This window comes from Crinia signifera, chromosome 9 (genome assembly GCF_055691185.1).
Source record: "Crinia signifera chromosome 9, ASM5569118v1, whole genome shotgun sequence".
Classification (NCBI taxonomy): domain Eukaryota; kingdom Metazoa; phylum Chordata; class Amphibia; order Anura; family Myobatrachidae; genus Crinia; species Crinia signifera.
In genome coordinates this window covers 88950439-88978213 of record NC_139225.1, presented here as the reverse complement: position 1 = coordinate 88978213, position 27775 = coordinate 88950439, and the positions used below count along the sequence as shown (strand labels likewise).

Sequence of the window (27775 nt, the reverse complement as noted above, 5' to 3'; positions counted from 1 at the left end):
GTAGGCTGGTGATTACGGCCGGCTGCTGATGCCAATGATGAGTCAGAGTGTTTGGTGCTGATGTTGCTGCCATTTCATCATCAGCTCGGTGTAAGCCCAGCAGCAGCACATCTCCATCTTACAGCAGCCGAGGCCTTCCCGTTACTGCACCCCATTGTCTCCCGGGTTCTGTACATCCTGCAGGCGCCCTATTGTGGCTGAGTGCACCGACACTGACTGGCCGTCCTCCTGCACAGAGAAAGGAAGGGGCTGTTTATCCCACGTAATGCTGAGCATCCACCAGACCCGGCCGAGGCTGCACAACGGGGGCTAATGGAGCATCCTGCGCTGTATTACCCAGTGTAGAGAGGAGGTAGGTGCCTCGTCTAGCCCTGCACCTGGATCTAGGGCTAGGCAGGGTGTCTGCATTGTGCATGGGGTGTGTGGGCCAGGCCTTGCATTGTCTGGAGGAGAGACCCGGCCTGGCCTTGCAGTGACCAGTACAGCAGCCTCTTGCACAGGGCCCTGCATTGTGCAATCCTGCCTGCCTTTGTCTGTGCAGCATATATACCAGCCTAGCGGCACAGTCCCTGCTGATCGCACTAGGCTGTCCATATGCAAGGCCAGCACATCCCATTATATACACATAGAATAAGCAGCTGCTGCAAAATGGAGTCTGCCTGACCTCAGGATAACACCCCCACTCTCCCTTCTTCCCCTGCCTGTGATCAGGAAGCAGAGACCTCCCTTCCTAATTCTGCACATGGCTGTTCCCAGTGCACCCAGCACACCCACAACCTAGTGTCAGCCCCTACTCCCCTCTACCTGCCAGATCATCCTGTATAATGCACATCGCCCCCTGCAGGTCACCACTGCTACTGCACTCAGCATGCTATTTTGGAGCAACAATCTGAGCCAGTTATACCTTAGGAAAGCTTTTGGGACATTAATAAGTAGCAGTGGCACCTTTCCCATGGAACAGTGACTCTCTCTTTTCTATCCATTACTATTTAATCGCAGGAAGTAGATACATAAAAGGAAACAGTTGACATATTTTTATTGCACTGCTGATGAGAGGTCTTTCCTGAAAGCCAGAGACATTTGGATTACATTTGCACTGTGCTGGGTCTAAAGAGAGTCATAAGTTGAGTAATTACTACAAGAAAAAGCTATATAAATACCCTACTCCTGTGTATGTAGTATGCAGTGGGCTGTAGAATTAACTTTCATTAACTATTACTAGTTGACAATTGTGGCACTTTAAGAAGCAATAAAGAGAGATCTCTTGGAATAGAACTAGAAGCCAGTGGATTCTACAAGAAAGGATCACGTTGGTAACTTAGGAGGCTCTATAGCGCCATAAGTGCTGCTTTACTTTCATCCTGAATAATGGAAGCAATCTGGTTGTACCAGTTCCGTCTCATCGTGATCGGGGACTCCACAGTGGGGAAATCGTGTCTGATCCGGAGATTCACAGAAGGCCGCTTTGCCCAAGTGTCTGACCCGACAGTGGGAGTGGATTTCTTTTCACGATTGGTGGAAATTGAACCAGGCAAGCGAATAAAGTTGCAGATCTGGGACACTGCTGGACAGGAGAGGTTCAGGTAAGGAGGGGTCTTACCTCTTCAATGTGTACATGCTCTTTGTACTACTTTGTGGTGAAAAATCTTCATATATATATATATATATATATATATATATATAGTATTTTGTTTAACTACTGTATCTGTTTCTTACATTCTAATAATGTTCTTATATACCAACAAATTAGATTTCCCTTACTGTGTGCTTTTGATTCAGCCTCTTGCCTTCCATATTACAGAGCCCCATGACTCAATCTCAGCAGCCCAACTGTATAAAAGTAAAATCTATTTATATAAAATGGAAAGTTAAACTATGAGCGTTTTATACACACACACCCACACAAACATGGTAAGGTGACTGAACAAGGGCTAAGCTGTCTACCCTGCCTTGTTCCCATACGAGGCCAAAACCTAAGTTGTCTTAAAAGAATTCCTTAATAATAATATAGGAATATGATAAGTATTAATGGGAATCTTGGATTCTGAAGTGGAAATAAATTATTAGGCACCTGCTATTTGTAGAGCAACCATGCCAAAAGTCTTCTCTAGGGCCATGTTCGGGAACATGAAAAGTTCTAGGGCTGGATTCCTGAACAGGGGCAATGACTAGCAAGTCGCCAAAACCTCAGTAGTTTTACATCCATCTTGGTTGCCATATTTTAAGCTATTCAATTAGCAAACAGAAGCCCCCTCATGCACCACTATATGCCAGAACCTACTCATTTCATGAAATATCTCCTCATGCCTCTTACAAGCCATAGCCCCATTCTTATGTAACACCAGTGCCCTCCCCCTTATGCCAGGACATCTAGCACCCAGATTATGCCAGCAGACCCGGGTCTGCCTAAATTCATCACACAAAGAGACACTGGCAGAGCCTTACCTGTCCATCACCAGTCCAGAGTTTCACTCCATCTCAACAGCTGTGCCAGGCCAACACCACTCTCCTTCCAGTCTGGCATCACAGTCACAACTGACTTAAGCCCGTCTTCTACCTACTCTTCTGCTGGTACTGCCCCGCATTGGATGCAGCAACTACCCACAGCGCGACAGTTACCCGGAGGAGGATATAAACAGCCTGTCATAGAGTTTGGGCCAAAGATTTCTGGATCCTTCCTACCCGTGAAAGACCAGCCACGAAGAGATACTGTGATTCCCTGAGGAATCCCAGACAAGCCACTAATTTGACATGGCTGTTGTAGAGAGGGTCTGTGATCTGTATCATTGCTCTAATACTGTGTTCCCATGTTGCAGTCAACATGGTAATATAACTCCCAATATTCTGATTACTTGCAGAGCATAGATTTGGTGAAGTAAAAGTGTTAAGCATTTATTCCCTCAAACGCTGTGTATTCAGATGCATTAATAATTGGTCTTACGACCTTTAGCAGCAAAAATTGAAACCATAAGTGGAGATCCATCTTTCACATCGCTGAATTGCTCTTTTAGCATGAACAGCCTTTTAAAGGCCGTCCACAGGATCCCAATTGGTTCCAATTCAGGACATTGACTAGGCCACTCAAACTTTAATTTACTGTGTTTTGAGCTACGTAGAACTGGACTTGCTCTTGTGCTTTGGATCATCTGCCACAATGGCCCTCAGCTGGACTGCCCCCTCCTCCCTTTTGGTTGTGGACCCTGGATCTTTTAAGAATACTTAAGATTAAATATTCTGATCAATCAGGAAACATGAACATCAGTTGCAGGTCCAATCAATAAGTCCAAAATCATCTTAACTTCTACTCCTTGCTTGCGTTTGTACTTGAGGAGATAATGGAGAAATATGGAGATCATGTTAGGCATATGGAGATGGGCTAAGGGATTGACCACTTTAGTTATAGGATAAGGTCAGGGAGCAAATTTCATGCTGGGTACTCGGAGTCTTTGATTTTTAGGTAACTTATATTTAGGTGAAGTACAACCCTTATTTTCTGATTGCCAAGGGGCTTTAAGTGGACTGTGGATTTCTATAAGAAAGAGTGTACTAATCTCCAAATTTCAGAAAACTTCCATAAAGATTCTTGTACCGCTGAAGTCTCTATCACTGGTACTGATTGGAATTCTGGTATGTGAGGATGGAGTAGTGGGGTAGCATTGGAAGAATAATGGAAGGAGTTATTGTGCGCAAACTCTGCCCAAGAAAGAAGATCAATTGATTTGTCATGGTATGATGAAATAGAAAAGCGAAGGAATGTTTCCAAGTCTTGATTTACTCATTCAAGATGACCATTCGTTTGAGAATGGTAGGCGGAAAAGATCTTTAGTTTGATCTGCATGGTAGAACAGTGATCTTTTCAGAATTTTGCTACAAATTGTACTCCTCCATCTGAAATTATTTATCCAGGAAGACTGTGTAACTTGAAGATGTGTGAGATGAATAATTGAGCCGAGGTCGAAGAAGTAAGACCAGTTAAAGGGACGAAGTGTGCCATCTAAGAGAGTTATAGTGGAAAAAAATCATAAAAAAAAAAAAACATACAAAAAAAGTGGTATAAAATATGAATCGATGTGTGTAAGTAGTTATGCGCTGAAGTGCCCAGCCAGACAAGCTCAGGGGGCTCATGTTGGCTTACTCACTTTTCAAGGCCCTACATGACCAGGGCCCAAGGTACCTGCAGCAGCTTCTTATTCCTTAATGTCCTACTTGATTACTTTGATCCATTGAAGGAGGACTACTAACAGTACCCAGAGTTTCCCTGAATTCATCTGGGGGTCGAGCTTTCAACTTTCTCTTCCTCCCACAGTGCGAGAAGCCCCCACTGTAGAATCCTTTAAAAATAGACTAAACACGTACCTATTTACTCAAGCATTTTACTAATATTTTTTCACCTTTGCAACACTTTCAATACTAGTAGTTGCTTTCACATACCTCACATTCTATAAGATTCTGAACGTTGTCTACCACTAATCTTCCTTACATATCCCGATTATAGTCCCTCTTAAATCTAAATCGGAGAAAACTAATGCTCCCTCCACAAGGTGGAAGAGTTCTGTAATCTAGGGTAGTAGATATCAGTTCTTGACTATTGTTTTGTTTAAGCCTCTATAAACTATACAAGGCTGAGACTACCATCTTTCTTCTTCACAAACAAAAAACAAGCACCGTCTGTAGACAAAGAAGGATGGATGAAACCCTTCTCTAAATTGTATTTGATCAGACATTGCCCCTTTTTCTGGCACTGAAAGGGGGTAAGTCTGTTCCCTAATTGGCATCTTTTCTGGCACAAGATCGATGGAACAATCACACTCCTTATAGGGTGGCAGAATGTTACAGTAGCACCTGATTTGGTAAATGCATCTGCAATTTCTTGCTATTGAGGAAGTTGATTCACCTCTAGAGATTTAAGAGATAATGGGCGGTATTCAATGAGGCTGATTCGCCATGTTTTTATGGCGATTTTGTGCTGTAAGGCGAATTTTTGACTAAAACGGTGAATCACCCTATTCAATGACCAGATGGTGAATACATTTCAAGGTTTTTTTCGCCATGATTCACGAGTAGCAATCGCTATCTTTTTATGGTGAAGTGGAATGTGAACTTTTAAAATAAAGTGTTTTGTTTTTTACATTTGGTGTCAAAAAATCAGGAATTTTATTCTGAGGAGGGGCATGCTATTTTTATTCATGTGCTGTAAGCACATGAATATATATTTAATTTAAAAAAAAAAAAAAATTGTTACACAGACCAGCCAGCAGGGGGCCGGGAGCCGAGCCGCTCATTAGATATTCATATATTCACTTCACCCGATCATTACATATGCATGATCGGGTGTAGTGAATATACCCGGTCCCCTGCTGGCACCCCCGGGGGCAGCCTGTGCTGCCTGGCACCCGGGGAGCCCACCTCCCCCCCACAAACGTTCTGGGGCAGGCAGGGAGACTTCCATCTCCCTGCCTGCCACCGTCCTCAGGCTCCCTGCAGCGTCCGCCGCAGGAGCTCAAATTCGCTGGTCAGGGGCAGCGAGCCCCTGACTCGTTGAATACTGGAGCCGGTGAGGCTCCGGAACGTGGCGGGCAGTGACGAATGTGCAGCGAATCCTAAACAGGATTCGCTGCACGTCGCCAGTATTCTCATTGAATACTGCCCAATGGGTGAAAAGCTCTGGGAATAATTATCAAGAATAAAGTCTCAGAATGTAAGACCGTTACTTGCAGTGTCTAAGGGGAAGTTTGATGCACAATTACTGCTTCAGGAATTTGACTCCCATCAAAAGGACAAGCTTTTACCAAATGTCCTGACTCCCTGCAATATAGACAGAGGTTGGATTGGTGATATTTCTGACGTTCCTCTGGTGAGAGACAGGACCGGCTAATGTCTATAGCAGGCATGTCCAACCTGCGGCCCTCCAGATGTTGTGAAACTATACATCCCAGCATGCCTTGCCATAGTATTGCTATTAGGGAATGCTAAACTATTGCAAGGCATGCTGGGATGTGTAGTTTCACAACATCTGGAGGGCCGCAGGTTGGACATGCCTGGTCTATAGGTTCATTGTCGGAAAGAGGGGTACTGGGCCGAGATATAGGACGGAATTTTGGTCGATCTGCCTTGCTCCATTCCACTGCTTGGTTTACTAGACTTAATTCTACTTCTCCAAATAATCGGGAAGACAGCTCATCATTCAATTTCTCTGAAAGACCTCTAAAAAAGGCGGCCATTGAGGCATCTTCATTTCATTGCAACAGTGAGGTGAGGGTCCCAAATTGCACAACATACTGCCTGACCATTGTGCTACCCTGCTGTAATCGCATAATCTCAACAGAGGCCGATGGAAAAACCTTCAGTTTCAACAAAAAATCTTCAGAATGTAGACACGAAATCAGCATAATTGGGCAGGGGAGAATCAGATATTTCCCAAAATTGTGAGACCTAATTTAATGCTTGACTAGTCAAGAGAGAAACTTTGTATGCTATGCATGTCTTGGCAATAGGGAAGTTTCCTAGAATGTGAACTTTGCACTGGTTCAGGAAGCTGCGATAAAGATTTGGATTGGCACTGGTAAATGTAGTTGGAAAACAGGAGATGCTGCTGGAGGAGACATAGGTCTGGATGCTGACAGAGGCAGTAACAAAGTAGTCACAACTTTTCCCAGTGTTGATTGGAATGTATACTGACGTGTTGATATTTCATGAAGACACTATGCTAGTTGGCGCTGGGTACTTTCTAGCTGATTTACTACCGGTATACCGTGTTTCCCCGATAATAAGACCTACCCCGAATATAAGCCCTACCCTTGATTTTGGACACTGGTCCAAAATAAGCCCTACCCCGAAAATAAGCCCTAGTAAAATTTCATTATCTGGCGTTCAGACAATAGATTCTACCCCTGCTAAACCCCCCTGATCCCCCACTCACCACCCCTAACCCCCCTCACCTCCGCTGTGTAGGTAAAGCACAGGCTTATTCTGAAGCCGCTTCGATTCCCGGTCCCAGGGATGCATTGCGGTGCAGCGCGTGACGTCACCGTACACATCACGCGGCTGCAGCACGGAGCTGTGGCACAGCAAAGAAGAGCCGGACATCATTGTGACTTGAAGGAGTACTGGGGTATGTTTACCTTTATCACGGAGGACTGGGAACATGTTTATTACCGTAAGGAGGACTGGGGGCATGTTTACCGGTATAATGGAGGACTGGGGGTATGTTTATTAAGTAGTACTGGGGTATGTTTACCTGTATCAAGGAGGACTGGGGGCATTTTTATTAAGGAGGACTGGGGGCATGTTTATTAAGGAGGACTGGGGGCATGTTTTTTGACATTTACTGTCAATGTTCATTAAAATAAGCCCTACCCCGAAAATAAGCCCTATGGTGTTTTTTGTTCAAGAAAAAAAAATAAGACAGTGTCTTATTATCGGGGAAACACGGTATATTAGCTTTGCTATAGTTCCACTCCTAACTTAGAATCCAATTGCAATAATTGTGTTCTTGCTAATGGGGCAATGGGGGTATGTAAGACTTAAATATTAGCCTTTCTCAGTCTTCGATTCCTGCTGCCTGTTTGTTTATGGTTATGTTTTGCAGATTGCCAGTCTATTTTACAATTGATATCTATTTATATTTCATCTCCAAACTCACATGCAGATGTGCCATCCAGGATCTTGGAAACACCAGGCATGTCTGGAAGGGGCATGTTGGACGATGACCTGACACCTCCAAACCCAGAAATGGGGGCTAAAATCACATGTGTGACTGAGATAACGACAGTTGCCGCCACTTGGTGTTTCCCTTCCTGGATCTTTTAGCTGTTGTGCGCAGAGCTTTTTCTCCAGGTGGTGCGGTCCTCTTATTCCTATAAAACATAAGTATCCATTAGAAACACAGCAAGTGTATAATACGAGGTGATCCTCCTATGCAGTTCTTTGTGCTACTACTTTCCTGGCTGAATGGGTCCTATGTGTATTATTTGGATTCCCTTCTCAAGGCAATGTATCAGGATACTGCAGCATTTTGTCATACTTCAATGAGTCCAAGATAACCGAATGGACTGGGCTTCAGAAGAAGTGTTTTTTTTCCTTATCTCAGTGGGCAGGTTAACTCACTTTCAGATCACTCCACCGCACACCTCTTTATGTAACACTTACCATTTGGAAGTGGTAGAGGGAAAACAATTGACCATTCTCTTGCGATAGGGGAGACACTGCTACCAATTGGTCATGAGTTCTTCCTTTAAAAAGTCATGGTAGATCTAATCAGATAGTAGAAATAACATTAAGCTTTGATCCCAATCTCCAAATTATATCAATGGTGACATACTTGATAGGGATATGCAGAATAATAAAGAAGAATGTTTTCTTTTGCAATGTAACATAAGAACATGAAAATTAGCTCCTATTGGTGGAGTACAGATGCCTGAGTAATCCCCTCCTAACCCATGCTGCCCCCACTGCTTAACCCATTGACACCATCACCCACACTGCATTATTCTCTTGTGTTTCCTGATGTCACTGGCTTGTGCTGACACCAAGCACCCAGATACAGGCACACTGATCCCGTCTCCTGGAGGCAGGGCAGCTGGGGGGACACATTTGCCAGTGTACCCACTGGCGTGTCCACTGAGCAGCTGATCTAGGTAATCCTATACAAATACTGATTGATCATCCTCCCTTCTACTCCTACACATTGCTGTCTGGGGTGTCAGCCTCTTTCGTCCTAAAGATTACTGACTAGAATGTAAGCCAACCCATGACATGCCTGTGTTTGTCACAACTGAAGGGCTGGATGAAGTCGTGTGGTGTGTAGCAACCGGAGACGGACCAGAGGAGGAAGGATTAAATCGTGCAGGTTTAATAATAGAATTCATAAATGGAACAATACACACTTGAATACTTTCTTTAAGTGGCAGTTAGTGGTAAATAATAATTGAGCCAGCACGGCACTTTGAAAGAAGAAAAGTTCATTTAAATAATGAAAGTTCAAGGCACTGAGGACGGCAGGCTAGGGTCTTGAAGAATGAGAGGATCCGGAAAGAGAATGTACTTGATGGTATGAAGGATCCTTGAAGACTGAAAGAAGATGGATGATGACTGAAGAAATGAAGAATTTGCTTGGAAGCAGAAGACTTGAAGAGCGAGGCCAGGGAGCTCAGGGATGCAGGCAGGAACCAGACTGTGGAGAGAACTGGCAGCGATGGGGTTAAGCAGAACCTGGATCAACCACAGAGCACTGGAAGCAAGGTACCAAGTCAGGAGAGGTGAGTCAGAGAGCCGGAGTCAGCTGGGAGCTGTGAACGCCTCTGGAGACTCTTTGTACTGACACTGAACAGGCCTAGGCAGATCCCCTATATCCCTAGAGGGCGGCTGCCATTGGCTGTCAGGTCAGTATGGGCGGAAACCTCAGACATGAGCCAATCTGCTATTTGCCCTTACCCAAGATGGCGGCGCCGGCCTCCCGGCGCCCCTACAGCACACACCGCTACACTTGCCAGCGTCCCACGCTGCCTGCTGCCCACCAGACTGCCGCTGCCTGCTGCCGCTGACCTGGAGACCACTACACGCTAGCCGACGGCGGGCGCGGACGGGTGAGTAGTATGCCCGCCGCGTACCACCGCGGCTGCGTGTGACAGTGTTTTTGCCGCCACTCCCCATTACCTCCCATAAACAGTCTCTTCCTGACAATCAATCTACAGTGAAATTCTCCTTGCAAGAGGACTTTCAACGGCACCTTTACACATGTGCAGTGCAATTGCAGCCTGCCGATAATCACTCACTTGCAAAAACATTGGCCTAGCATAGAACTCTGAATCAGGCCCATTGCTGACTGGTTTGTCAGTCCTCCCTCTCCTCCCACATGAATAGGCACTTAATAGCTGATTCTATACTTACAGTAATATTAGCGCTGGTCAGCCTGTGCTCTAAGGTGTTCTGTATCTCAGACACGTATATGTAAGCATGAAAGAAATGAGATTGTTATAATAAGAACAATACAGACATTACAGTCATTAACCCCCCTTCAGTAGCAGGTTAATAAAAAAAAAAAACCTGGGGGTTATCACAAGCACCGATCCGCAGCATTAGCGCTGATTCCTGGCCACCTCCCTGTGCCCAGGAATCAGCATAATGCATTATACGCTAAAGGCACCCCCCACCACCACATAAGGGGTTAAAAATAACTGAGATATAGGTCTCTAGATGTGAGCTACACCAAATGAAAGGGAACATTCTATACTGGGTACTCTACTATACAAATACTACGTACCATGAGATAATTGCTGAAAAAGGGTTTTCATTGTTCAAAGGAGGTGTGAGTATCACAGCGGGTTGGGGGGGGGGGAATAACCTTGTTTCCTACTGCTACATCTACTGCTGCAATAGGCATACAAGCAATCACCTACTCAGTCACAGACTCTTCTAGCACCGGGTTAGCAGCACAGATACGGCCTATAGCACCTCTGTTAGGTTCTACCTGGGCATCTGCTCTAGGATTGGTCTGCTCAGCCTGATGAAACATCCGTCGCCAAACTGCTTCTCCTTCTGGAAGTATCTGGCACCCCTGAACACAAATCGCACATGAGTCTATGGACCTGATGCAAAGGCCTATGAGGAGGTGAGACGTCAATGTAGAGACGATGCTTACATTAGTGGGAACATTAGCAGTTCTACACACGTCAATAGGTGAGACTGTGGGGCTCTTACTGTATGTAGGTTATAGAGCCACACATGGGACACTATAAATGTATACAGATGCCTATCTGTGTGTGCAAGTATAATGGGAGATCCATATACCCATTTACATGCTATTATTAGTAGTAGAGTATTATTAGAGTATTATTAGAGTATTCCTGATGCCAGACAGAAAGAGCAATAACAGTTCTATGCCCAGTGAGACATGAACAATGTATTACTATGCGATGCTGTCAGTGTTCTGAAGAGTATCTAAATGCATGGACTGTAAGGGCGTGCTTATTTTAATATAAATGTCATTAAAGGTGTCACTATTAAATGTTGATACATATTGTACAGTATATCTTAGCAGGAATGTCATATAATAAACGGATCTGACAGTAACCATACTCAGCCTACCGCTATGGATAATGTCTGTCTGAAAGTATCGCTATTCTCATCAGTGCAATCCCAGACCATCATGGTCACCCATCTCCATGCCTGCCTAGAAGGGAAGAGACGCCGAGCTAGAGATAGCCAGGGAAGGAGGGGTCCCTGCGAGTGCATGGTGAGCACATGGACAGGGGCTCCCTGCTAGAGCACTCCACCTGTCCCCAGTGGCAGATTCATAGCAGCAGCATATACCTGACAGCCGGGAAAGATTTTCCGGTACTCTTTACCTAGAAGGGCGCCCATCGCGGGCATCGCGGGCAGTACATTAACGGCCGCGACGCGATGCCCGCGATCACCGCGATTTCCCATAGGGGTCAATGTTAAATTTAGTGGTGACCGCGATTTTACATTCAATGCTTCAATGGCCGCGATTTGGACATAGTAATCAATGTTAAATGGGCTACAGAGCCCAAATAGGCACAATTAACCCTTAAATGTCCCCCCAAATTTTTAACGCCACCCCACGATCCACGCCAACCCGAAGCGTGGCGAGCGCAGCGAGCCAGCGAGGGGCGGCGGTACGCGTCCTCCGACCTTTTCATGCCCTACTATCCACGTCGGCGTGGAGTTGAGAATAGAATAGTGTGGCGAGCGCAGCGAGCCACCGAGGCCCGAAGCGTGGCGAGCGCAGCGAGCCCCGCGAGGGGACGCGGATACCTTCACAGTTATACGCGTCCCCTCGCGGGCTTCACAGGTGTCCGTGGCGACGCGGACACCTGTGAAGTCCGCGAAGGGACGCGATTACCTGTGAAGGTATCCGCGTCCCCTCGCGGGGCTCGCTGCGCTCGCCACGCTTCGGGCCTCGGTGGCTCGCTGCGCTCGCCACACTATTCTATTCTCAACTCCACGCCGACGTGGATAGTAGGGCATGAAAAGGTCAGAGGACGCGTACCGCCGCCCCTCGCGGGCTCGCTGCGCTCGCCACGCTTCGGGTTGACGTGGATCGTGGGGTGGCGTTAAAAAATTGGGGGGACATTTAAGGGTTAATTGTGCCTATTTGGGCTCTGTAGCCCATTTAACATTGATTCCTATGTCCAAATCGCGGGCTTTGAGGCATTTTACATTAAAATCGCGGTCGATCAGCCTTTTTAACATTGTTCCCTATGGGAAAATCGCGGTCATCGCAGGCACCCAATTTTTATGTACCCGCAATTTACCCGCGATGACCGCGATTTTTTACCCCCGACGCCCGCGATTCCAATCGCGGGCGCCGTTCTAGGTAAAGAGTACCGATTTTCCATCTGCCTCCAGGCTGTCAGGGTTAGGCTACTGCAGGGTGATAACGCCTAGATATGACTGATAACCCAAACTTATATATATTTACTTTATAACCTTTAAATTTAATGGCAATGCTGAAATGATTGCACACCAATACAACCTTGTTATAAAATGTATGACAATGCTTTACTTGAAAAATAGCTTCATTACAGGTATTTGCAAATGCAGACTAACACAAGAAACATGAAATTGATTAGCTAGTAATTCTGAATCAAATCAAAATGGAAACCTTTCAAGGACAGTGATCAGCCATTAAACCTCCTTCATAGTTACCTCCAGCCCCCTGTGCTTGTGTTAGGACTCTGTAGGAGGTCAGTAGACCTGCTCCCTGACTCTGTTGTCCCAACCTGGAGTCCAGGAATACATACAGAGCTAGGCTTCACCTTTAACCGTCCCGGCTGTAAGGGCAAATTAGGTCCGCCCAGACTATGTTACAGTCAGGTATTAGGAGGGAACAACATATTTGTGGAGACAGACCAGTAGCAAAAGGATATCTAACTAACCCCGGAATGTGCAGGCCTATGACCCCTAAGGCAAAACAATATGCAACAATGCACAGTGGTGGAATATAAAAATACAAAAGGCAACAATGCTCAAAGGGTGGTATGAGATAATAACCAATAGCAACAATGCACTGAAGATGGAATAATCTGTAAAATAGTAGCAACAATGCTCAGCCGATGGTACCAAATATACAACAACCTCTACTGAACTACCCTGCACTGCTAGGGACAAGCCCCACAGTGCAGATACCCAAGATGGTAACTGGATAATCAGAAGACAGGAAGATAGCAGGAATGGAACTCGTAATAAGAACTTAGCTGCAGCAGGAACAGAATCTCTGAGACAACAGCAAGGGAGTTCAGGAACCAGGGACACCACTGGAAATGCGAGGCAGGGTCCAAGTAGCTATAACCGGCATCAGTGCCCAGCAGACGCCGGCTATTTATTCAAATCTCCCGCCCCCGGCGGCTGCTGACGTCAGCCGCATTGGGGAACGCTCGCCGGCAGAAGTTCGGGCCCTCACTCTCCCTGCTGCTGGGTGTCCCCGACACCTCCTCTCTGCACTGCGCATGCCGCCCGTCCCGGACCTGCTAGAAGCAGGAGAAAGTCTGGGACAGTGGCGGCTAACAGTACCCCCACCCCCTTGAGGAGAGGTCCACCGACCTTGGGCCCCTGGCTTCCGTGAAAATTGTCTAAAAAAAAATCTTTAAGGAGGGAGCATGGAGATCTTTCTCCAATACCCAGGACCTTTCTTCAGGCCCATAACCCTTCCAATGGACATGGAAAAATAACTGTCTGCGGACAATCTTGGAGTCAAAATACTGTCGACAATGAATTCTTTGACACCTCGATGTATGACTGGGGCTGGTCTGCGACCCATTGGCTGAAGAGCAGGCTTGAATAAAGAACAATGAAAAGTGGTATTGATCTTTAAAGACTGGAAGAAGAAGTTTGAAGGCAACCGGGTTGACTTTCTTTATTATTCTGTAAGGTCCAATGAACCGGGGCCCTAATTTCTGCGAGGCCTTTGATGTTCTTAGGGGATAACCATACCCAGTCTCCCACGTACATGGTTTCCGGTGACGGTCGGAAAAGCGCCTTGCGGCCGTGGTCGCAGAGAGGAGGGCCCTATGGACCATGGTCCAGGTACTTCTCCTACTCGCTACCCACCTGGAATTACCTGTTTTGGCAGGAACAGGATAAAAAGAATTTGCCCGAGGATGGAAACCAAAATTACAAAAGAAAGGAGACATCTTGGTGGCAGCATGCTATAAGCGAACTCCGCAAAGGGTAAATTCTCCACCCAATCACGTTGAGATTTGGACACATAACATCGCAGATACTGCTCTAACGTTTGAGTTACTCGTTCTGTCTGCCCATTAGACTGAGGATGATACGCAGAAGAAGGGCTAAGAGTAATCTGTAAAGCCAAGCAGACCAATCTCCAGAACTTGGCTACAATCTGGACGCCTCTATCAGAGACAATGTCGGAAGGCAGTCCATGCAAGCGAGACAAGAATAAAGAAGCCAACTTTTGGGCAGAAGGCAGACCAGCCAATGCAACAAAATGTGCCATCTTGCTAAACCTATCCACTACTACCCAGATGGTGTCGTGACCTGAGGACTGTGGTAAATTGGTGATAAAGTCCATGGAGATATGTGACCATGGTCTCCCATGGAACAGACAAAGGAACCAGCTGACCAATGGGGTAGCTGCGAGGGGATTTATTTCTGGCACATACATCGCAGGATTATACAAAGACCTTGACGTCCTTTTTCATAGAAGGCCACCAGACAGCTCTGGACAGAAAAGAAAATGTCTTCTCCACCCCAGGATGTCCCGCAGACTTGCAATGATTAAATTCAGAAAAAAATTTTTTACGAAATTCCAAAGGAATAAAAAGTCTACCCTCTGGACTGGACTTGGGTGCTGTAGACTGAGCAAGAAGAACCTGATCTAAAAGATTTTGTGTAAGACCAACAATGATACATGAGGGTGGAATGATGGGTTCCTGCTGAATGTGAGGATCCTGGACTGCAGCAAAACTTCTAGAGAGGGCATCAGCAAGGATATTCTTTGAACCCGGCCTGTAGGTAATGATAAAGTTGAAGTGGGCAAAAAACAATGTCCACCTGGCTTGTCAAGCATTAACCCTCTTATCTGACTGGAGGTACGCCAGATTTTTATGATCTGTGTATTTGGTGACCTGAAAGTAGCTCCCTCCAGCCAATGTCTCCATTTTTCAAGGGCAGACTTGATGGCCAGGAGTTCCCGATTACCCACATCATAATTGCATTCATCCGAGGAGAACTTTCTGGAAAAGAAGGCACAGGGATGCAGGAGACCATCAAGCTCATCTATCTGAGAGAGAATGGCTCCGATGTCAATCTCTGAGGCATCCACCTCCAGAACAAAGGGGAGATCCGGATTGGGATGCCTCAAGATCATGGCAGACACAAAAGCAGATTTCAACTTCTTAAATGCCTCAATAGCGGAATCAGGCCAGAAGGAAGGATCCGCCACGATGTCCAAAAATTAAGGAATGAACCTTCTATAGTAGTTGGCAAAGCCTAAAAATCTCTGTGTGGATTTGAGGTTGGAAGGCTGTACCCAGTCTTTTATGGCTTGGACTTTCACTGGGTCCATTAGGAAACCCTTAGAAGAGATGATATACCCTAAAAAGGAAATCCTCTCTACCTCAAATTCACATTTCTCTAACTTAGCATAAAGATTATTCTCCCTCAACTTTTGAAGGACAGCACAAACGTGAAGACGGTGCTGTTCCAAAGAAGATGAAAAAATAAGAATATCGTCAAGATATACTACAACAAAATCTCCCAAAAAGTCCCTTAACACATCATTAATCAGGTCCTGGAAGACAGCAGGTGCATTAGCCAACACAAAGGGCATAACAAGATACTCGTAATGTTCTGTAAGAGTGTTAAATGCTGTCTTCCACTTATCTCCTGCCTTTATACGAATCAGATTATAGGCACCTCTGAGATCTACTTTAGAATAAATAGAAGCCTTGCGGAATTGATCGAATAATACTGATGTTCTTTATGGTGACAAGATTCAATTGTCTGTAATCTATACACGGACGCAAGGAACCGTCTTTCTTTCCTACAAAAAAAGAAACCGGCTCCGACGGGAGATTTAGAGGGCTTAATTAACCCTTTCTTGAGGTTCTCCTCAATGTATTCCTCCATGGCCTTTTCTTCAGGCAGAGATAGGGAACACAATCGACCCTTGGGCAATTTGGCATTGGGGAGAAGGTTAATGGCACAGTCATAAGGCCGATGAGGAGGCAGGGTATCGGCCTCTTTTTGTAGAAAAAACATCGGTAAAGGCAGCATATGGTTGGGGTAACCGTGGGACTAATGGGGTAGTCATGCGAACAGGGAGAACTAAACAGTTTGTGGCACACTGTTTCCCCCAGCAGAGTAACTCCCCCGTTTGCCAATCAAAGCTCGAAATATGTAACTTAAGCCAGAGTAGTCCAAAGACTACAGGAGCTATGGGACAATGAAAGACAAAGAAAGACAGTTTCTCAATATGAGTTACCCCAACATGCACATTCAGAGGAACCGTACGATGTGTAATAGCCCCTGATGGCAGACGGTTACCATCCAGACCATGGACAGAAATCTCTGGGGTAATGGGAATGAGAGGGATCCCGTGATCTCTAACTAAGAGAGAGTCAATTAAATTCCCCGCAGCCCCGCTGTCAACAAATGCCTAACCCTCCCACTTATGTACCCCCCAAAAAAATACAAACGGGAAGTAATAGGGAGTTATAGGGAGATATTGCTGATAGGCCTGACAGGATGTCTCCCCGCATCCTCAGGCCTTGGCGTCTCCCTGACGCTCTGGGCAAGCATTCAGCAGATGCCCTCTGGTCCTACAATAGAGGCAGAGTCCCTGGGCTCACCAGCGTGCCTTCTCCTGAGAAGACAAGCGGGTCGACCCAAGCTGCATAGGCTCCCCAAGGTGGGTCCTCAGAGGCACTGGGGAATGGAGCCAGAAATGGACTTCGCTCAGCGCGTCTCTCACGAAGTTGGCGATCAATGCAAATAACCAGCTGCATGAGATCATCCAAGGAGCCGGGTACTGGACCAGACAGTCCTTAATTTGGTCGGCTAACCCCAGCCGAAATTGGGAACGCAATGCTGGGTCGTTCCAGCCAGAGTCATTGGCATAACGCCGAAACTCTGACCAATAGACCTCTACCATACGACGGGACCGGAGGTGGGCCTCAGCTGAGGCTGCCTTATCTGGGTCATCGTATAGAATGTCCATTGCTTTGAAGAAGGAAGGGCTGGGCTGTCTGCCTTGAGACCAAAAGCCCATGTTTGTGGATCCCCCTGGAGGAGGGAAATTATTAAACCTACCTTCTGGGTTTCAGATCCCGAAGAGATCAGACGTACTTGAAAATACAGTTTACAACTCTCTTTAAAGTAAAAAAACTGATTCCTGTCCCTGTGAACAGGTCAGGAAGGTTCATCTTAGGTTCCCTAACCTGAGCTGACATGGCGGGTACAACTCTCTTAATCTCTTCTTGTGATTCAACCCTCAAAGTGAGATCTTGTAATTTGTGAGTCAGAAGGTGGAATTGGTCAGCAAAAACCTGGGCTGGCAGCCCCGTCTGGGAATCCATGACAAAACAAAAAAGGGTATAAATACTACGACCAATTTCTGTGATGTAGTTATATGACTGGTTATAATGTTAGGACTCTGTAGGAGGTCAGCAGACCTGATCCCTGACTCTGTTGCCCCAACCTGGAGTCTTCACCTTTAACCGTCCCGACTGTAAGGGCAAATTAGGTCCGCCCAGATTCGGTTACAGTCAGGTCTTAGGAGGGAACAACGTATTCGTGGAGACAGACCAGTAGCAAAAGGATATCTAACTAACCCCGGAATGTGCAGGCCTATGACCCCTAAGGCAAAACAATATGCAACAATGCACAGTGGTGGAATATAAAAATACAAAAGGCAACAAAGGGTGGTATGAGATAATAACCAATAGCAACAATGCACTGAAGATGGAATAAACCGTAAAATAGTAGCAACAATGCTCAGATGATGGTACCAAATATAAAACAACCTCTACTGAACTACCCTCCACTGCTAGGGACAAGCCCCACAGTGCAGATACCCAAGATGGTAACTGGATAATCAGGAGACAGGAAGATAGCAGGAATGGAACTCGTAACAAGAACTTAGCTGCAGCAGGAACAGAATCTCTGAGACAACAGCAAGGGAGTTCAGGAACACCACTGAAAATGCGAGGCAGGGTCCAAGTAGCTATAACCGGCATCTGTGCCCAGCAGACGCCGGCTATTTACTCAAATCTCCCGCTCCCGGCGGCTGCTGACTTCAGTCGCACTGGGGAACGCTTGCCGGGCGTAAGTTTGGGGATGTTGCTGAGCAACGCCCAGCAGCAGGGAGAGTGAGGGCGGAAGTTCGGGGCGTTGCTTGGCAACGTCCCCGACACCTCCTCTCCACACTGCGCTTGCCGTCCGTCCCGGACCTGCTAACCGCAGGAGAAAGTCCGGGACGGCGGTGGCTAACAGCTTGCTTGTTCTTCCTCAACTGCCTTCCTCTTCCTTCTCTAACTCTGATATTTAAACCTTAATCACATTAATTAATTAATTACTCATAAGCATTGAGTCTTATTGGCAAGCTCTGCTTTCAATCATGATGTCATAATTAACCCAACACCCAACTTCCTTGTTACTAGGCAAAGATTCAGTGGCCTTGGGGTCTACGCATGTGTGGCCCTGTTCCCATATTATTGATACGTTTTGTGGAGACTAGCTGTCTGTCCTTGCTCCATTATACTGTCAACATCACATTCTTAAGCTTCTAAAACCAAAAACAATTCTCTTTAAGAAATCACTTTTACAGCACTGTTCTGTATCTTCAGCCATTTTATAATATTTTTATGCAAGTCATGGTTGCCAAAATGGTTGCTGCTTCTAACAAACACCTGCTGCTTAGTGCTAACGCCACCTGCAGCAATAAATAACAATATTTGAGAAAACAGAGTTTAACAAAAGCATAGAATTATTGATGTGTTATTTCTGTTTTAACAAGGGGCTGAATGCTGTGCCCAGTATCTACATGAAGAAAGGGTACAGTTAGGGCACGATGGGTGCTGCTTCGTGGGCCATGGTGGGCGGGGTTTAGTGGAATGTGCAGAGAGGGTGGAGGTTAGGGTGTCCCACTACCCAGCATGTGGTGAGCAGCACTGAGCACTGTCTGTGCCTGGCTATGTTGAGTGCAGGCAGAAAACTTCCTTTCCACTGTCCACTCCAATCAGCATACAGTAATAAGCTCCACCCCCAAAAGCACTGAGTAGCTGATGCCAATACATCCTATCAGTGCTGCTCTCAGCATGCAGCTGCTACCCACAGTAAGATGTTGGGGTTTTTTCCCCCCACTCAACAGCTGTAGGTTATGCACATGTGCAAGGCTGGTGTGGGGCCTTCGGAGACTTGCATCGTCTCCATGACGCTCGCACATGTGGGGCGTGATGGAGGCGCATGCGAATGGCCTGCAATTCCTGGGTGTACCCACGAAAATGCTGCGTGCACCCAAGAAAACACTGGGCATCCCCATGCAAACGCAGACAGGGACCTGCTTGCCAGGGGAAGGCTGCTGACACTGTGTGATGTCAGTCGCCCACCAAGTTCTCAGACCAGGACGCCACATATCAAAGTCAGCCGAGACTGTTCGGCAACCATTGATGATGAATGATTTCGTCCCCGCATGCAATCCTGCGAATGGATGTTTATGCAAAACATCCATTTGCAGTGTCGCAGGGATATTCGCTAGGCAGTGGGGGGCGGACATTCGCACGCCTGTGGGGCGGCGTTACATGGTGAACCAGAATTAGGCCCATAGAGCAGGAAAGGGCTGTTGCACTCTATGGCAATTCTCATAAGAAGAAAAGGCTGTTTATTCTTATGCCAACGTTTCAAGTGTGTGTCACACCTTTTGTTAATGGAAGGATACTTGACAAAAGGTGTGACACACTTGAAATTAAGGCATAAAAATAAACAGCCCTTTCTTCATATGTGGATTGGCGTGGAGTGCAGCCATATTTAATTTCCTTCATCAAACTCTTGCAAAGGTTGCTGCCACCTGCAAGAGGATCAAAACGAGCCTTAACCTAGCACGTTAGCTAGTACTGTAAAAGCATACAGTTATATAAAGGATCTGGGAAAGGTGGTATAAACTTACTTTCTTCAACTTAACATTATTCTTTCACTTTATGTAGTTATAGTGCACAGAGCAGTCACTGCAATGTGTTTCAAATGTGAGACAGGAAAACTGATTATAAATGTAAGGATTTATCATAAATTGTGGAGAGAAATAAAGGGATCAAACACATCCGGTAAAATGAGAAGCTAATTTGTTGCCATTACCGCTCTGCACTTTGGGTCCGATTCAGACCCATTCCGACAGCAGCGAATTTGCAGCCCATCTGATAATTGAAAGATTTCTCATGCGCACAGTCCACAATGCACATGTGCTGGGTCCCCCGGCATACGGTTCATGCGAAGGTTAGCCTTTGCTGGCTGTATGCAAGGTGATTGACAGGCCCCGCGTGTTTGGGAGTGAAACTTTGGTGTTTTCTGGGAGTGTCCCATAAATTGCAGGTGTTCCCTGGCCGTTGGCAGGGTTGCTGATGTCTGCAGCGGCCTCCTCCCCATGGCATTTGCAGCGCTAAGTCTAGACTTACGCAGCGCTGCCAGCAGGGGGAAAGTCTTTTGGTGGTGAGTGATTTTTCCCCTGTGTGCACGGCTGCAAAACGTATTCGTGGGCGGGGGAGGCAGCTCGATGGGGGGTGGAGTTTAAGTGTTACCTGGGCTATAAGCACTCGCAGCCCAGCAAGAAGGTCTGAATTGGGCCCTTTTAATCTATCCAAATTTGCTTGATCTCCCACCAAAAGGTGTTAATTGTTCTTTCACTTTCTTGCATTTCACTTTTCTTTAAATACATGTTCTGTCTCATTTCAGGTCTATCACACGTGCCTACTACAGAAACTCTGTTGGAGGGCTCCTGCTGTTTGATATCTCCAACCGTCGCTCCTTCCAGAATGTCCACGAATGGTTAGAAGAAGCAAAGGCCCACGTTCAACCCTATCACATTGTTTTTGTTCTGGTGGGTCACAAATGTGACCTGGACACACAACGGCAAGTGACAAGACACGAGGCTGAGAAACTGGCTACTGCTTATGGCATGAGATATATTGAAACCTCAGCCCGGGATGCCATCAATGTAGAGAAAGCATTCACTGATCTGACTCGCGATATATATGAGCTTGTTAGAAAGGGGGAGATAAATATCCAAGAAGGCTGGGAGGGGGTAAAAAGTGGCTTTGTCCCAAACGTAGTGCATTCTTCTGAGGAGGTCATCAAATCAGACAGGCGGTGTCTTTGCTAAGCAGTACAAACTAATAGTATGGCCTCCTTTGTGAACTCTACTAATCTTACACAGTCGTACACAAAAGTAAGTAAAGGGTACCGTGAATTTGCTCTGATTACCATGGTGTGAAGGGAGGTCGGACAACGGAAGTAAAAATAGTTTGTAAAATCAGAAAACACATCTCAATCTAATGGAAGTTCTTACATCTCCGGCAAGTGTGCATGTCTGTGTGTGTAGGAGCTGGGATCCATAAGTCAATGACACCAGAGTTCAGATACATCCTAATTCATTTGATAAGTTCTGTGTAGTTTAATGTTGGTAGTTATATGCAGTGAGTTAATACCACAGTGTAATGGTCATGATATATATAGTTCTAGGAGAAACAACCCTTTTGTTTACTGTACTTTGAAAGAAAAAAAAAAAAAAGACAGTGAAGATTATGTTCTAGCTTCTAATTATAAACTGTCTAATTGCTGTGATAATAACTAATGCAATGGCCTTAACGTGTGCCTGACGCTTAAACGAAGTGGGGGCAGCTATTTTATGGACTGAATCAATATTTGTTAGAATTCAGTTTACCAAGTCATTAGAGACATTGCTGAGCCTTGGGGACTGTTTGTCTCATGATTCATTGATGTCACTAGCGGCCTAAATATTGGCACAGGGTGACATAATGGCTGCTTTGTATGGAGGCGATGGTCACTTTATGTGTACACACGGGCGGTGTTTACTCAAAATGTAGATACTTATAGGTGATTATGGAATATCTAAGTGGTTATACTGCTATAAAAAGATGATACATTGACAGCTGGATGACTAATTTCTATTGCATATGTCAATTGCCAATCTAAGTTCAATTTTAATTATTTGTGTGGTAAATAGTTCTTATATTCTAGACTAAAATATGTAATCAGACCAAATATGATAATACGTTGCACTATTCCAGAGGAGGAATCAATTAAATAAGCAATAGGTCAAAATTAATTTCCCATTTTACCCTGAGGCAATACAGCCGAGATGCAGGTTAATGTAAGGTAATATGAAACCGAAGAAGCGTTATGTTTATTTTCTTGCCTAGTCTCACATTTTGTTAGCATACAATACCATTTTGCCTTGGTACCAGGTATTCCTTAGTTTTAAAAATATAATTTAAAAACATGTCATAAGGTAGTGTAATGAAATGTCACAACAGTAAAATAAAGAAATAAAGTCTACATGTATCTGGGTATAAACTACTTCAGATGAATAATCTCTATTGCAGTTTTAGTATTCAGTTGTATCGTAAGGCTGCGAACCATTAGCCAAATCTCAATTTTTCTCCTATGGGCTTTATACTGGCCAACCATTCTGGGCCTGATTCAAAAAGGGGCACTGCTGTGTAGGCACCTTTGCCAGGTTATCAGGTGTGATCCTGTGCTATTTGTTTTTTACTTGGGCATTAGTGTACTCTGGAATGTGCAAGCACTGAGATATCCATTTTCTATCCCTGTATGCAGCAGTACCACCGGAGATTCCAGACAGTGCATCATTGATGTACCATCGAGTCCACCATTAACACTTGCATCCTAACCTATGGCAGATGAGCTCCTGAGCATGGCCTCTGTGGAAGCTGCTCTGCGCCTCCGACTGTGGGCTGTTTTCAGTGACCCGCACGCAACACTCCCAAAATATGCCCACAAGACGTATGTTTATGCATTCTCTTCAGGCCACCTACCAGAAACCACCCAATAAAGCCCATTGCTACTCCGGTTTCGACACCAGCTCTCCTGTACGCAATAGTGTATTTGTGCTCAGGGTAACACATGCTCTGTAGCAGTTTCCAGGGTATTTTACACAAGCGCAGTAGCAAGTAATTACTGAATTGTGCAAACCAGCATTTATTGTTTGTGTCCACCTCTGAATCAAGCCCTATGAATCTAATGAGTGGTTGCATGCCAACATGCCAGGAGTTGCTAAATGCATTGGGGAAATGACCATGATTGGCCTGTGCAAGTGGTCATCTCCAAGCCTCTGTTACAGGCCCCAAAGAATCCTGAGGAAACCCAGCAGAGGAGAGACATGCAAGTAGAGACTTGGCTAATGGCAGGATAGTTTCATAAGAATTTTGACTTTTGCATGTTAACCAAGCTACTGTATACTCTAACTCAGGGCTGGGCAACACCGGCCCTCCAGATGTTGATGAACTACACATCCCAGCATGCCTTGCATCAGTTTCAGCATGGCACATAGCAAAACTAATGCAAAGCATCCTGGGATGTGTAGTTCATCAACATCTGGAGGGCCGGAGTTGCCCAGCCCTGCTCTAACTACTTGCAGAAATGTCACAATGAGCTCCATCAAAATCCTGTGTGCAGCTCTAGCCACATAAAACCATGACAGGGGCTTGAACCTTGTAGAAGCTGAGTTTTGAGGGGCTAGATTAAAAAGTTTCTCTGCATACAGTTATAAATGATCCAGTATCCTGTGCTTGTGGGGAATAGCCCCAGGCTGTGTATTTAGGGGAACAACTTAAGTTGTGGTTAGGTGTGCAGCCAGCATGCAGAGGGGTCCAGTTAGCACAGGCACCAGGAGGGCTCAGACGTATTTGCCTTTGTGTGGTTGGCAGGTAGCTGGAAGCCAGTCTCTACTGCTCACAGGAAGTACATCACTTACATTCTTTAAATCTGGTTAAAGCCCTCTAAGCTTACTTTTTATAGCTCATGTCCACTAATTGCTGTTAAATTGATTATCAGGTGATTATTATTTCATTTTTCTTCTGCCTTATGATCTGGAAAAAAAAATGCCTGAGCAGCGCTCATTCACTCACCTGAGGAAAATGCAGATGTCAGCGCTAGTGGTGAATGGTGGATGGTACATGGATGCCTGTCCTATTGTCTTGCCTCCATGTTCCATCCAGCATTAATACTGATGTTGACACTTTCCTCAGAGAATGAGCCCTGTGTGAAGTAACGATGTACAAGCAGTGAATGTACTACAGGGGCAGGAGAAGCACCTGTGTGTGTTATAGTTCTCTATTCTCACAGAATGTTTGGGAGACATGGACTCCCAAGATAGCAGGCCACTCGTGTGGGGAGCACTTACCTATAACAAGGTGGGTAGAGACATGACTCCGATGGCAACGCCGCCCCGTCTACTGTAGTAAGCACCGCGTAGGATCTGTAATGACCTGACAGCACCAAGCCCCTGCTGCACTATGCAGGGGTTACACAATGTGATTGCCCTACTTACTTGAAGCCACCATTTGCATCTTCTAGTTTGCTCATCCATTCTCTTCATGCCTCACCTCCAACAAGTGAGGTAGAAAAGACAAGGAAGTATGGAATGATGACATATAGGACCAATATGGAGGAGATAAAACAACTCCATTTCAGAGTAGCCTGAACTTATTGTATATATATATATATATCTCCACAGTTCACCAATAACTGGTCATGTCATGGTGCTAGATTGAATTGGCATTTATTGTTCAAAGAAACAATTTACTCCTTGTCCATGATCACATCCATCCTGTTTGAATTCAGTCTTAATTATCATCAATAGTAATGTTTCCAGTTACTGGGAGATGTCCTGCTCTGCAGCGGCTGGCACATTGCTACCAGGGACACCGATAATCGTCCTTCTTACCCTATAGATGCTTGCAGAAGATCTACATGCAGTTGCCATAATATACAATGCTGAGTGCATCTGAACACCCTGGTTTTACATCGAGCATTGAATGTTCATCTTAATGTTTAAATTTTAAATCGTTTTTAAAGGCATCTTTGAATTCTGTCCCCTCATACAGTATGTTGGAGTGCCAGTGAAAAGACATTTAATTGTGGCATTCAGCCTCCGGGTCCGACACTGGGCTATAGTTACATGGGCCATAATGTCACCATGTCGGACTGTGTGCAGCCCTACAGCCAAAAGCGACAATCCTGGTTTTAAAAATACAAAAAAATTTAACACTGCAGCATAATGTGACTTCCTACACAATACACTTCCTTTTCTCAATAGAATTAATAAAAATTAAAAAAAAAAGTGTTAATAGATGAAGCAGTGGTACATTCCTGTCATCGGCTAAGAAGATCTCAAAAAAAGTATGGAAAGGTCTGTGGTGCATAAAGTCTCAGTCAGGGAAGTGCATTTATACATAACGTGCCTACATTACACCTTTGTGGCAAAGAACAAGACTCAATGAAAGAGCTCATTAATCAACAAGTGATAAAACATGTGAATGATAAAATGTGTTGTGTATGATAATTGGTGTTCCAGCCAAACAGCTCCTTACAGTCATGTGTTTGCAAACTGACAATTGGGAGCTGATTGGCTGGAAAACCATTTATCATACACAAGTTTTTTCTCATTTACAAGTTTTATCAATCAGTTGTGTGAGCCCCCAAGGGGGGGGGGGGGGGGTTGCAGTTGGGAGTTCCCCCAGCCTGAAGGAACTATTCAGTGTCACATGGCATAAAATGGGACGTGGCTTGGTGGTGGCCTCATTTGCATATGACACACACCCTTTTCGGTGTGGACGTGGCTCCAACGCTCAAGTATCCCTCTTTTGAAGATAAAGAAGTAGGGAGGAATGGATATGTGTACAGCATTAATCTTTATATCATGAAGGGAATAGTTTCACAGAGCAATGACACATTTACCAGAGATTAAAGATTCAGGAGGGATATTTGTTGAATAACAAAAAGAAAAGTGTACAGGAAGATGAGCTATATCACAAAGCAACCAGATTTATTATTCTAAAACGTGCACCAGAAACACTGAATTCGGTTACGGTACCTTATTATAATGGACTGACTTTTATAAATGTGCCCCATAGAATATAATCCTGTTTATATGATCTATTTAAGTGTTACATTTGGCTACTTTATTCTGAGAACTTGATTTATAAATATAACTTATTGTCCCTTATCAAAATATACATTTAATACTAATGGTTAAAATGAAAGGATTTTCATTTGAAATGACTGCCAGTTTTTCCTCTAGGAACATGCTAAGTATGGGTGTACTAATTCCTAGGAAAGACTATAAAGAAGAGTTTACATTCTCACATGTACAAAATCTGCATGTTGGTTGTGCATTCCTCAGAATCTCCAGGATATAAAGTGTAGACTTCCTTGCTTTCTGTTTTGCACTGTAAATGTGAACATATGCTATCTAGCTGTATGTGAATGACAAAAACATGCTTGTATCTAGAACCAACTGTTAATATGTGAAATGATAAAACTTGTAAAAGGTCTCTGTGTTTATTCTTATATTGAACAAAGGGAAAGGATGAATGCACAGCACAACAGAGCTGGATGCCATTGGCAAGGACACACATATAAATATAGTTGCTGACTTCAATGCTGCCCTCTTTGATTTCCGGGCCCCTCCCGGCCATTCCGGGAGGGTAGGCAACCCTGCATATAAACATTACCAAAAACAGCCAATTCTATAACATAAACTGGGAGATGTATACAAATAAAATAGACATACAATAGTCTGCAAGTTCTAAAATAAGTCTGGCACCTTTGAATAAAATTATAATCAAACACATTCAAAGGCCAATTCTATTTGCCTCATTGTGGGAAATACTTTGTTAGAGTACTGTGTTCAGTTCTGGAGGCCATATCTCCAGAAGGATATAAATACATTAGAGACTGTACAAAGAAGGGCAACTAAAATGGAGTATGGCCTATATCACAAAACGTACCCGGAAAGACTCAGGGGCAGATTTATTAAGCTTGGAGAAGAGATAAACTGGAGATAAAGCGGAGAAAAAGTAAAAGGAGATAAAGCACCAGCCAATCAACTCCCAACTGTTTTTTTCAAACACAGCTGATTGGCTGGTTCTTTATCTCCTTTTACCTTTTCTCCGCTTTATCTCCAGTTTATCTCTTCTCCAAGCTTAATAAATCTGCCCCTAAAAGATCTTAATATATATAGTTTAGAGCATAGAAGGGAAAGGCGGGCATTGTAGAAACTTACAAATATATCAAGGGTTTTAACAATGTACAGGTGGAAGACATTCTTCACAGGAAGAGGAGCAACAGAACACAAGGACATGCACTGACACTGGAGGGAGAAAGATCAGGGGAAATCTGACGAAGAATTACTTCACAGAAAGGGTAGTAGATAAGTGGTATAGCCTACCATCAGAGGTGGTAGACGCAAATACAGTAGAGCAATTTAAACATGCTTGGGATAGGCATATTGATATCCTTACAAAGAAATAAGGATCAAATATAGTTTGACGTAATATTTAAAATAAAGGGCAGACTAGATGGGCCAAGTGGTTCTTATCCTCCGTCAATTTTTATGGGATTTTGGGTACAGTAATGATCTACTGTAAAGCTCTGCACACACAAAACAATTAAGGGCAGCACCAAAATTGTTAACTATATCTCGCTGGTCAAACAGTACTGTTCAGTGACATTACCGGGACCCACTGAACATGAGGGTCAT

General features: G+C 44.9%; 1 protein-coding gene across 1 annotated transcript; it reads left to right on the top strand.

The window, feature by feature from the left end:
• Window positions 1-7: 7 nt before the first annotated feature.
• Window positions 8-26567, top strand: RAB39B (RAB39B, member RAS oncogene family). Its single transcript, XM_083159351.1, has 2 exons — window positions 8-1583; window positions 20926-26567. Exons 1-2 carry the CDS (start codon window positions 1369-1371, stop codon window positions 21350-21352), a joined length of 642 nt encoding a protein of 213 aa, XP_083015477.1. The 5' UTR covers window positions 8-1368; the 3' UTR covers window positions 21353-26567.
• Window positions 26568-27775: the final 1208 nt, after the last annotated feature.

Excerpts from the sequence above, each read along its gene's own strand:
- RAB39B (XM_083159351.1), top strand. The coding sequence starts at position 1,369 with ATGGAAGCAATCTGGTTGTACCAGTTCCGTCTCATCGTGATCGGGGAC. Across the intron at positions 1,584-20,925 it reads GCTGGACAGGAGAGGTTCAG|GTCTATCACACGTGCCTACT; the intron begins GTAAGGAGGGGT and ends GTCTCATTTCAG.